This window comes from Narcine bancroftii, chromosome 12 (genome assembly GCF_036971445.1).
Source record: "Narcine bancroftii isolate sNarBan1 chromosome 12, sNarBan1.hap1, whole genome shotgun sequence".
Taxonomy (NCBI): domain Eukaryota; kingdom Metazoa; phylum Chordata; class Chondrichthyes; order Torpediniformes; family Narcinidae; genus Narcine; species Narcine bancroftii.
The window spans coordinates 64319021-64332339 of record NC_091480.1 but is presented as its reverse complement, the minus strand read 5'-3'; the positions used below and the strand labels follow the sequence as shown (position 1 = coordinate 64332339).

The 13319-nt window shown below is 38.7% G+C and overlaps 1 protein-coding gene across 1 annotated transcript in view; it reads left to right on the top strand.

The window, feature by feature from the left end:
- kmt2d (lysine (K)-specific methyltransferase 2D) overlaps positions 1-13319 on the top strand; it is a 211852-nt gene that overhangs the window by 29315 nt on the left and 169218 nt on the right. The window contains exons 3-6 of the mRNA XM_069904938.1: positions 88-178; positions 2627-2762; positions 5503-5744; positions 12811-12920. Of these exons, the coding sequence (XP_069761039.1) occupies positions 130-178; positions 2627-2762; positions 5503-5744; positions 12811-12920 (537 nt within the window). The 5' untranslated portion in view covers positions 88-129. The remainder of the gene's footprint in view (positions 1-87; positions 179-2626; positions 2763-5502; positions 5745-12810; positions 12921-13319) is intronic.

The window sequence follows — 13319 nt, the reverse complement described above, 5'->3', positions numbered from 1 at the left end:
ACTAATGCAGAAATTCCACCGCCTTCCATTACTTTTTCCAAATCTTGGGTTGCTTTGTCAGAATATGGTTTCCAATATATTTTTCAGGTGTGTTAGTAAGGGGTGTCGGACCTAGGAAAAGAGTTCAGTATGGATGGAATGGAATCAAGCAATGAGGACAATTGCTCAAGTGCCACAGGTATGCCTCTTTGCATGTGTAGCTTGTTTACTTGTATTAATTTTGTTCTGAGGCTGTGTGTAATTTTGTGGTCTGAACATTGGCACATTGGGAACTGGATCATTATTAAAATATTCTAGTGCTTTGTAAATATGTGGCAACTTGTCTATTGTTACCTTCCACGTGCATGCTTCAGCTTCATAGTCCTTTTTACTGTTGGTCTATCGGACATTCAGTTACACATTTGGGGATTTACACCAGGACATCTACAAGAGGCGGTTCCTTAAGAAAGTACAGGCCAGGCCCTCTTCATTCTGCTACCATCTGGAAAAAGGTGCAGGAGCCTGAAGGCGAGCACTCAGTGGCACAAGGACAGCTTCTTCCCCTCTGCCATCAGATTCTTGAATCAACAATAAACCACAGAAACTGCCTTACTTTGGCTTTTCATGCACTGTTTTTATTTATTTTTGTAAGGTGGTTTATATAAATGTTTGCCCTGTGACACTGCTGCAATACAACATATTTTGTCATTGTTCATGACAAATTCTGATTTCGATTTTATACCCTCATTCTGAGATGCAGATTAGACTCCCATCTACCCGGCGGTATTCCCCCACCCATCCCAACACTTGGACCCTGATTGTGATTCTACTTGATTAAAAATCTAAGAAGGCTAAGGGATAGTTTAGAGCAATGGTTCTCAATCTTTTTCTTTCCACTTGCATACTACCTTAAGTAATCCCTTACTAACCTATGGCATCCTATGTGAGTGGAAAGGAAAAGGTTGAGAGCCACTAGTTTAGAGCTATTGTTTCATATTACTCTGCCCTTTGACTTCGTTGACTATTGAAATATGGATTAGGATGCAAGTTAGTTTGATTAATCAATAACCAGATAAATAAATAGAAGTATATTTATCGTAATTGCAGACTGTTGCCTCAAAATAACAAAAAAAAAGCAAAGGGTGATGCATAAGCACAAAACTGCTCAGCGAATAATGTTTGTTACGACTTTTGCAGCTGGTCAGAGGAGTTTCCAGACTGTTTGGGTCAAAGTTATTCCTGACTGAGATGGAGTAAGATAGGCAATTCAGTCTTCAGATGCACAAAAATAAGACGTGAAGTGTTATCGGTATTTAATTTTAAAGTTTTTTGAATTTGTATTTTTAAATTTAAATTTAGATATACAGCATGGTAACAGGCCCTTTTGGCTCACAAGCCCGTGCCACCCGATTGATCTACAATCCCTGATACGTTTTGCATGTTTCTATGATTGTATGAAAGTATTTAATGATTCCCATTCAACATCACTTGCAATGGGCTTCACAGCTACTTCTCAGTCTATATTATTACACCCCACTGTTGTAATTGCTAGTAAATACCACTAGTTTTATGGATCCCCAAAGTAATTTATGAGACCAAATCTGAATTTATATTGTGATTAAGCAACATCCTTTATTTGTAGTCTTGAAATTTTAATACAAGAAGAACACGTATGCAGGCATATGTCATTCACTTGCTCATTCATGTTCTGCCATTCAGTAAGCTCATGACTGATTTGTTACTTCACCCACTTTCCCCACACAAATTCCATATCCCTTTATTTCCCTTGCTATGTAAAGCTCAGTTTGTGTTTTGATTGTACTGTGCTGCCACAGCAGTCTTTGGGTAAAGAATTCAAAATTGTAACGATCTTCTGAGTGAAGGAATTTCTTCTCTCTGTCTTGAATGGCCAAACCCTAATCTTGAGACAGACTTTTGGTTTCAGACACCCCACCCGTGGAAAACATCAACTGCATGTCAGTCTTGTCAAACACCAAGGAATTTTGGGCATTTCAATGAGGACACCTCTCATTCTTCTGAACTTGAGCATATAGACACTGTCTGCTTCATCTGTTCTCGTGCAGTTAACTCGCTGTCCTTGTTGAACCGTCTCTATACGTATACACTAGGGTCTTGTGTAATTGGATCAAGTTACTTCTACTCTCCTCAAATCTTGAAATGAAGGCCAGTATACTGTTTGCCTTCCTGACTGCATGCTGTACTTTACTAATTTGTGTAAGCCACTCCCCTGCCCCCAATCCTCAGTCCCTCTGCCCACCAACACCTTTCTGTTTCTATTTAAAGAATACTCCCATGCGGAAAACAGTTTTTAGTTCCCATTTTGCATCCAAGCAGAAACTTGGATTTCTTATGGTGATCATGAAAATTGGAATAGATTCGCTGATGTGGAAGATGATTCCCGAATTAAGCTTGAACACATAATCCTATGGCTGGGGAATTTGTACGTTGCCTCACCTTCAAGAAAAAAGTATCCTAGATTATTTTTTTCACTTGTGTGATAAACTTGTGTTTATTTGGAGTATAATGATGAAGTAATGAACAATGATGAGGCTGTAATTTCTGCAAAATAGGTGATTTTACAAGGCAAGTTTCTGAAAGAATTAAATACAAGACATTTTCCCTGCAGCTATGAATGTTGACTCTGCTGAAACAAGTTGTTTGGCAGAAGAAGATGAAGGGGATCCGTCTGAATCTCGTGGCTGTTCAAAACAAGAAGGAGCATCAGAGCCTGTCTTGAAAGAGCAACACAAGGACAAATGCAGGTAAAAGTGGAAATGTGCAGAGGGTATTTGAGAAATATGACATAATTATTCCAATTTCTGGGATTACAGTAACTTGATCTCCACTTAATTTAGTCCACCAGTGGCTGTTTGTCAACGGATTAGTCTAGCATAACGACATACAAAATAGGAGCAGGAGTCGGCCATCCGGCCCGTCGAGCCTGCTCTTACCATTCAATCAGATCATGGCTGATCTGATGATAGGTTCATCTCCACCGACCTACCTTTCCCCCCATATCCTTTCATTCCCCTACTATGTAAAAATCTATCCAACCTTGTCTTAAATCTATTTACTGAGGTCGCCTCCACTGCTTCAATGGGCAGTGAATTCCACAGATTTACCATTCTCTGGGAAAAGCAGTTTCTCCTCATCTCCATCCTAAATCTCCTCCCCTGAATAATTGAGGCTATGTCCCCTAGTTCTAGTCTCTCCTATCTCTATTTTATCTATGCCTTTCATAATGAATTCCAGTGAGTACAGTCCCAGTCGATTCAATCTTTCCTCGTAGGCTATAGGCTAACACCCTCCTCTCTGGGATCAATCCATGGAGGAACAGCAAGTAATTAAGAAAGCTAACGGTATGACATTGAATACAAAAATAAATGAAAGTCATTGGTGAGGCTGCTCCTGGTGTGAAATGTTTTGGCCTTATTTAGGGTAAATGTAAATAGAGTAAAACCCTTGTTTTTCGGAATTCAACCCACTGGCAGCCAAAGGCAACTGGCAAAAAAAGAATCGTGGAAATTAAATAAGTAAAAAATACAAAAGTTTAAACTTGCCATGCCTCACTGTTCACCAATGGCGTAACGCGCAATCTCAAGCAACCGGCATCTACCAATCCTCATTGGTGCTGGATACCAGTTCAAGGAAGCAGTTCAAAAAATTCTCTTTCTCCTCCCACCCCCCCACCCCCCCCCCCCTTACATTTTTTCCTTTCCACTCCTACCCTCAAAAATGTGCATTTTAAGGAAGGGTTTTAAATGAGTTTGATTCTCCCTTATTCAACAAATGTGGGACAGTTGACGCAGTGTTTAGCACAATACTATTACAGTACCAGTGACCCACGTTCAAGTCCAGCATGGTCTGTCAGGAGTTTGTGCATTCTTCCTGTGTCTGTGTGGGTTTCCTTCCACCTTTCAAAATATGAGGGTTTAAACATTGGTGTATCTGGGCGGCACGGTCTCATGGGCCACAAGGGCTGTATGTCTAAGTTAAAATTAATTCTCAAACACACGAAAACTAGGGAAAAGTGAACTGAAATTGAAGTACAAAGGGGCTATGTATACCATGTAAGGAGTGTGTTATGGTTTTAAAAAAAAAGTTGAAGGTTGCAAATCCTACATGAAGCACAGCAAGGATTGAGCTTGTCCGAATAACATCTAATGAGTGGTTTGATCTTTTTGTTACACACAGTAAAGAACAGCAGTGCCTCCTTTGGCCCATTTTGTCTGCAATGACCATAATGCCAATGTAAACTATTCCCATGTACCTGCATATCCCTCCATTCTCTGCTTGTTCATGTGTCTATCTCAATGTCTCTTAAATGTTACTATCTTATCTGCTTATACCACCTCCCCTGGCAGTATGTTTTAGGTACATCCTCTCTGTGTAAACTTCCTCTCTCACCTTAAATCTCCAGTACATAACCTTTCCACCCTGGGGAAAAGGCTGTCTACCTCTCATTATTTTGTGTGTTTCTGCTCAGCTTCTGATACTCCAGAGAAACCCCTACGGAAGTTTGTTCAACCTCTGTTTTATAGCTAATATATTCCAAAATGTATTCCTGGTGAACCTTCTCTTTACCCTTTCTAAAGTTTCCACACCCTTCATAGAGTGTGGTGACGAGAACGCCACACATGTGGCCCAACCTATGTTTTATACAGTTGTAACATGACTTCCCAACCTTTGTACCTGGTGGCCTGACTGATGGATTACCACCCTATCTACCACCCTATCCAGTTGTGTGGCTACTTTCAGGGACCTGGATTTGCACCCCAAGTTCCTTCAATACATCAGTGCTCCTAAGGGTCCTGCCATTTACTGTATATTTTCATCTTGCACCTGACCTCCCAAATCCTCAAGATTTGCGGATGACGCAGCAGACACAAGAATGCAATTCTCAAACAGCTCGTATGCGTCAAAAACGCAGGCATCTGAAACACATCTGACTTGACAGCCTTCCTCATTATCCATGACTTCATCAATTTTTATGCCATCTACAAACTTGCTTACAGGCCATTGACATTTTCATCCAAATTTGTCATGTATATTGCAAACAATGAAGGCTCCATCCAGTACCAATCCTTGTGGAATATCACTTGTCAAACTGTCCATGACCAAGCCAACTTTGCACCCAAATGACCAATTCACAGTGAATTCATACAAATTATTTCTGGACAAGCCCAGCATGAGGAGCCTTATCAAAAGCTAAACTAAAGTCTACATAGACAACATCCACTGCCCTACTCTTGTCAATCATCTTCCCTTCCTTAAACAAATGTTGGTTTTCAGATTTCAAAGCAGTGTTACTTTGCGAGATTTTTGCTCTATTGGTTTTTGAGTTATCAGCAGCTTCATTTAATTATGGGAGTTGAAAAGTCGTCAATTTTAAAAACTTGTGGGTAGCAAAATATTAGTCTAATTTTAATCAGATTTTGTGCATAATTAAAAAAAAAAAAGTCCATGACGAGAACTAATGCTTTGAGTCGTCCTTTTGAACAGCCTGGAGCAGAAACTGTGTGCATTTTGCAATTGTGGAGAGCAGAGTTTACATGGACAAAGAGAACTGAAACAATTTGATCCATCACTTGTGTTGACCGAACTTGGAAACGGAGGAGCGAACAGAACTGAGAGGGAATCGCTGAAGCATGCCAATGTTTTGGGGATGGAGGGGCTATCAGACGAGCTCGCACGTGTTGGCTTTGAGCAAAGTGCAACAACAGTGGCTCTCTTTGAGTCATCAGGTGAAAAATTATGATTACTTCATTGAGAGTCTAACATTTTCCCAGTTGTTCTCGATCTTATTTTGGTATTAATATTTTTGCATTAAATGTGATGTTTAATGGGCCAATGTGAAGCTTTATAAAAAGCTTCCTTATCCTCCTTTCCACAATAAATTCGTGTAGAAAGATTAGAGTTTTGATTCATTAAAATTTAAATTATTTTACCATAGATGCCGGCGTATGAGACAACTTGTGTACAAGATGATCCCCTGAATTTCCACCAAAATTTTAGGTTTTGAGCTATGCAGGTTGTATAAGACTACCCCCAAGTTGTACTGGCCTAATGATCCTTTACTACCCCAAGTCTTCCTGTCCGAGTAGTCCATCATCCCACTAACCAGTGGAGTGATGCTGTCACAATATTTTAAAAGCAAATTACCCAGTAAAGTTTTAAATCTTATTAGCATATTTTAAAGTGAACCACTGTCAGCTCTTTTAATAGACTGCTTGAAGCCTGTATAGAGTTGATGGCAGTTGGGCTCAGCAGATGGACCCCGTGGGGGAGCACTGAGATTTCTCTATTTGAGTTTGGATTTTATACTTGGCTTGGGGAAGCACTGAGACTTTGCTGATAAGGCTCAAATTTTAAACTTGGCGTATAAGACGACCCTGGTTTTCCAGTGACTTTTAAATTTTTAAAAATTTTTTATTGATATTTATATTATGCAAAATTGAATGGTACAATTAATTATATATTGTAATGTACAATTCAAAAGATGAGGGAAAAAAAAAGAAAACCTAATAATTCAAAACCCTTACCACTAAGCAAAGTTAAAAGCTAACACGTAGGAATCAAGTGACAACAACCTGGAGCTGGACAGCACCAAAGCTTCAGAACAAACCAAATTCTTTAGGTTATGATAAATGGCCCCATGTCTTTTGGAAGTAAATATTTGACTCTTCAATGGCATATCTAATTTTTTCTAAACTTAAACAAGACATAATATCATTTAACCATTGTATAGGTGGAGTATTGTCTTTTCATTTAATCAAAATTGCACGTCTGGTCATCAACGAAGTAAAAGATAAAATTCGGTTTTGGGTTGGAGTCAGTAAAACATTATCTTGAAATGATCTGAATAGAGCAATTAAAGGGCAAGGTTCTAATTTGAAGTTAAGAATCACCAATGTTTGAAATATCTTTCCAAAATTTTTCTAAACTGGGCAAGTCCAGAACATGTGAACCAAAGAAGCACCAACAATTTTACATTTGCCACATAGAGGATTTATATCTGAATAAAAATGAGACAATTTAACTTTAGACATATAGACTCCATAGACCACTTTAAATTGCAACAAACTGTGTCATGCACAAAAGGAGGTTGTATTTATCAGATTACAAATAGAGTCCCACACCTTATCTGAGAATGAAAGATTCAAATCCTGTTCCCAATCGTTCTTGATTTTAACTAGCAAGGCTATCCTTAAATCAAGCAAATTATTATAAATAACAGATATTAAACCTTTGATAAAGTTATAAATCAAAAACTAAATCAAGAATTTTTGCCTCAGGGAAGTCAGGGATCTGTGATTGAACAAAATGTCTAACTTGTAAATATCTAAAAAAAAAGAAAGTTTGGCAAGTTAAATTTTACTACCAATTGCTCAAAGGAAGCAAAATAGTTCTAAATAAAAAGGTCTTAAAAAATTTTAATACCCAATCTATGCCACTCATTAAGGACAGTATCTTGCAAAGAAGGTTGAAAAAGATGATTAGATATAATAGGGCTGGAAAGAGAAAAACTCTGAAATCCAAAATACTTTCTATATAGTGCCCATATTCTCAAACTATGTCTAATTATCAGTGAATTTATAAAAAGGGTTTAAAAAGTACCCTAAAATTGGCAACATAGAAGTACTTTTTGTACTTCCCTTTCTACCCATGGAGGGTGGTCAAGTAGTTTATCGAAGTGTAATAAAAGAAGCATATTATGTACATTGACTGCCCAATATTAAAAGTTCAAGTCCTGTCTTGTATGTCAGCATATACGGTAATCCTATTAACTCTGTTGCCTCTTAATAGCCTCAATAGTAAATGTCTTGGTGATGGGAGGCAGAGGGTAGTGGTGGAAGGATGCTTTTCTGATTGGAAGTGTGTGACCAGTGGTATAACGTAAGGCTTGTTGCTGGGACCCAGTTTGTGATGTATATTAACAATATGATTGGATGATCAATAAGTTTTCAGATGACACAAAAGTTGATGGTGTCATGGGCAGTGAGGAAGTTTGTCTAAGGCTACAGCAGTATATAAATCAGATAGAAAGTTGGGCAGAGTGCTGGCAGATAGAATTTAATCATGTCGCATGCATGGTGATGTATTTTTGAAAGTCAAATAGAGATTGGACATTTACAGTAAATAATAGAGCACTAAAGAATGCTGATGAACAGGGAGACAATGGGGTTTAAGTTTTTAGTTCCCTGAAAGCGGCAACATGGGTAGGTAGGGTGGTGAAGAAGGCAAATGTTGTAGGTCAAGGCATAGAATATAAAAGTGTGGACATTATAACTTTACAAAGTGTTCGTAGGACTGCATTTAGAGTATAGTTTAGAAACACAATACTGGAGAAACTCAGCAGGTCAAACAGTGTTCTTTATATAGCAAAGATAAAGATACAGAACCAACGATTTGGGCTTGAGCTCTTCATCACGGCATGACAAAATGTGGCCAGGCAAGTGGTTGTATAGGAGATATACTTGGATGTTGCTTGGATTGAAGATTCTAGTGATGGTGAGAGAGATTGGATCAGCTGAGTTTGTGTTGCCTGGAGAGAAAAGGCTGAAGAATGACCTGATAACAGTATAAAATTGTAAGAAACATGGGGTCGGTTGACAGAATATTTTTACCATCATTGGGGTATTAAAAACAAAAGGGCATTGGTTTAAGGTAGGAGGAAGGAGTTTTAAAGGAGAGTTAATGGGAATTTTTTTTTGTTCGGAGCATAACTTGTTGGTGGAGTTATGCATGTTTGAAATGTTTAGACAACCACTTAAATGGGTAGGGCATAGAAGAGACAGTCCTAATATGGGCAAAAAGGTTGCCAAGGATGTGATGGTTTGAGGGGACCGCTTCTTTGCCCTATAATGGCCATTTTTTCCAAAAATAGATTTTATTTACAATAAATTATTTACAAAAAATAAAACCGTTTCAAGCCTCTTGGCATCCTTGGTGTGGTGTCCATACATTCTCATCATTGACCATTTTTAGATATGTTTTATTTCCACCATTGCCACCACTGTGGCACCTTTTTGTTACTCCACCCTCTCTTTGAGAGCTTTGCCTCTGTCTCAACCCCTCAATGGCTATGACTCAGTCGTTTTATCACAATGTCCAATTACTGTGGATTTACAGCTGCATTTGAGTTGAAGCATTTCACTGTTTACTTTTGCAAACTGAAATCATTTTTTGAAATTTCACATTGATGGAATACTGAAACCAAATATGCTTTTTGTGATGCAAACAGAAAATGCTGCAGATGAGGCAGCATCTGTGGAAAGAGAAAAATGTAGACCAGCTCATGAAATCGACAGGAATGTGGCAAATGATATTTAATGCTGAGAGATGCAGTGATTCACTTTAATAAAAAGAATGAGAAGGTTAGGGAGCATAAATCCAAGAGGAAAAACAACCATTTAAAAAAAAAGGCAGAGAATGTTGTGAAAACCATGCAAGATCCGAGACATTAGAAATGTAGCCATGGAGTCCAAGAGCATGATGAACCTTTATGCGACTTTGGGGTGAGCCTCAATTGGAATATGGGGTCCAGTTCTGGGTGCAACATTTCAGGGGGGGAAAAAAAATTAGAGAGGGTGCAGAGGAGATAAAGTAAAAATTACCCTGGATACAATTTTTTTAACAAAAGGTTTGCTTCCTGAAAAAAAAGTGTTGGGGATTATGATAGACAACTTCAAGCTGAACACAAAGATCATTTCAGATTTGCTCTATCATGTAGGAAGTTGGAGAAACAGTGAATGAACTTTTATTGAATTTCGCATGTTTAATCTTGTCATGATGCAGACACATTGCTTTAGTTCAATTGACCTAATAGTGCTTTTGCCGCTGATTTTCATTTGTACTTAGCATCTGATTCCTCTCTGTCAGTGTCCAACAATAGTCGGCTGACATTGATGGATTCCAATTGCCTTGATATCACTTTTCAATGGTCGCAATGTCCTGGTGAAACCTTTCACCATGTTCGTTACTGACTGCACCAAGATCAGCAGGGAAGACATCCAAGTGTGAATGCAGAAAATAAATTTTCAATGACAGGTTGCTCGTCATGGTTTTGTATGCTTGAAATATGACAGGAAATCACAAAAATAGGTTATATCTTTTTTTTAAAAAAAAGTATGATAAGGAATCTTAAAGGTGATTTTCATAATCAGCACCCCAAAAACCTTTAAAATACACCCAAAATTGTTCAGGAAGCAAAATCTTCGTTATCCAGTGTAATTTCAGGAATGAGTTACTTTAATCCTGTGAATATGTTTGATATTCACGAGCCCAGCTGGAACAAAGAAGAGATCTGATAGAGATATTTAAAGTTTTGAAATTTGGTGACAGAATAAATAGGAAGAATTGTTTCCGTTGACAGATAATCAGGGCACATAGAATTAAAGTAATTGACAAAAGAACCAAAAGTTACAGAAGAAAACACTTCAAGTAGTGAGTGGGAGGGTTTGGAATGCACTGCCTGGTTGGAAGCAGATTCAATTGTTGCAAGGCAAAGCAAGCTGGATCTGTACCAGAATTTGCAAAGCTTTGGGGAGAAAGCAGGAAAGCGATATTGGCTGGATTGCTTTTGCATAGATCAAGTTTCGATTTGGCAGGCCAAATGGCCGCCTCCTGTGCTGTAACCATCCTGTGACTTCAATGTCAATTTCTTGGTAGTAATTAGGAAACATAAAATCTGGCTGGCTTTGATTTTCTTTTCTATCTTATTATTACTCCCCCACCCCACAAATCTGACGAGGCATTGAAGTACCCCATTTTGCTCTGGTCTTTTGGTTATTCATAGGGAAACACGGAAGTCTACAGATGTTGTGATTGCAGTAAAAACACACTGAAATGCTGGAGGAACTCAGCCGATCTTGCAGCGTCCGTAGGAGGTCAAGATATATTGCCGATGTTTCAGGCCTGAGGCCTTCTTCAAGTTGATTGCTTGAAGAAGGGCTCAGGCCTGAAGCATTGGCAATATATCTTGACCTCCTACGGATGCTGCAAGACCCGCTGAGTTCCTCCATCATTTTGGTGTGGTTTTCATTTTGTTACCCATGACCAGTTCCAATTTGGCTCTGTTTGGATTTCTTTTATCCAAACTTGTATCAACTCAGAGACTCTTGATAGGTATGTGATTCATTTATCCAATTCAGCATTGTAGTATCTTGTGATGTGTGATTAGTGAACAGAACACCTCCACATTGCATGTGATATAACATTTAGCTTGGCTCAGTTGATAATTCATTCTTTCCTGAAGCTTGTTGAGTTGAAGTTCGCTTCAAGAAATTTAAACTGAAAGACTGATAAAATAACATATTGGTGAAGGAATGCTGCATTGTTTTTTAGATCAAATATAATTTCAAGGTCTGAACCTGCCTGTGTCATGTAATCCTTGAACTGAACAATTCAGTTTGTAAAACAGTAGATTCTTTAAAATTTTTGACTCCATGGCAGAATGGCCAACCATTTAGCTGGTCTGTCATCTCATTGTTTTTAGGATTTTGCTGTGCGCAAAATAGCTGTTGCATTTGCCTACATGTTTTGCCGTACTCCAAATAACAAAACAATTGAAACACTGAGACATTTGAGTTTGGGTGCTAAATGCATTTTTTTTCCTTTTTATGTGGAGGAATACTGCTCTCCAGCTACCAAAAATAGTAATGGTAAATATTTATTCTTGCATCCAGGAATCTTCCTCTGTGATGCTGTTGATTACTGCTGGCTTAATTGTTCTTTATTATTTAAGTGTAGCTCATGTTACCAGGTAGGAGTAACTTGAGAAAGCAAAATATTGGCAAATAGATTTTGCATAAATACATGTTTAGGTGGATAGTATGTTGCATTTTGTTTTTACTCATTTGCTGACAAGTTCTGGGTTTCATGTTATCCTAGATGTGATAGAAGACTGCTTGTTTACTTGAGGCCCTTATTCACTCGCCCAGTTTAATCTGCTGCTCGGTTAAATGCACTGAAGGCAAACGTTGATTTTTAGGCACTTGGTGACTCAACAGGAAGGCAGCCATGTTTCAAGATTAGCATGCCCAAGGGGCTCTGCTTAATGGCTCACTTTTTAAAAAATATATACCTCTATTCTTAGTTGGCTGTGTTGTAACAGGCTGAAAATTGTTCCAAGTGGATATGGTTTCACAAAATACTAGTATTCCAACAGTCTGAGCTAGGTTGAAAAAAATGAAATCCCAACTTGAGGAATTGAGCTCTGAGCCCGGATAGTTCTCTCTCCACCCCTTTGCTGATTATCCCACCCTGTCATCGACACTGAGTCAGATTTGAAATCAACACTGGCAAATTCCATCATTTCCATCATTTGGTCAAATCGCTTGTCTTCTCCGAAGCCAAGTATCTAGTGAACACAACAGCTACTACTAATGGTGAGCCAAACTGAAAACTAACCTAGATAAGGCGCTGAGCCAGGTTGGCATTTTACTGCCTGATCCGAATGAGAATGATCGAATGGAACATAGATCCGATCTGATAGACATTTGGGTCCCAGTGGGTTTGGCTGGGTTGCCAGGCACCATCTCATTCATGTAGTCATCTCATTCATGTAGTCTATTCTTTGTGACCATCTAATATAATTGATGAGCTAGTTTGCAGTTGATTATTCTCCCTAGCATGCTGTCAGGTCTTCATATCAGGAGATGACATGTTCCAAAGTTTATTCTCTCAATGTATCCCAATATTAATTGAATAACTTGCCCAGAAGTGAACATTCTTGATTTTTACTTTGGTTTTGAATAAAGGAAAGTAGATTTGTTCTCCGCTCTTTTTTAATTCTGGGCATCTCCACAGGGTATTTCTGGGCTCATCATTGGTGTGCAGCCTGGTCACATGGTGTTGAGCAGGGTGAGGGGCAAAGACTGGTCAATGTGGATAAAGCTGTAATCTCAGGTATCTCGCAGGTAAGAGGTGAAATCTTGAAGTTCTTCATGTGATGCACTCTGAACTGTTGGAGAACTGGGTAATTGCCTTGTATGATTACTGAATTTGAGACTCTCAATCTCAATTTGCAGGAATGCTAAATGGGACATCATAGCATGGCGAGAGAGAGATTTATTTATGCTTTTTCCTCATTGGCGAAGACCAAAACTAGTTCCAGTACTTCAATTTCAATAGATGTTGAAAACTAGAATGACTCCATTTAAACCAGCCATTCTCAAAGGAGGCCATATGGCCCACCTGAGGAGTACAGCATATTTAAGGGGGAGGTCATGAACTAAAATCCTTAAGGGAAGACCAAGGTGTATAAGGGGTAGGAGAGAAGTACAGAACAAGCCAACTGAACGTGACTGCTTCACAGG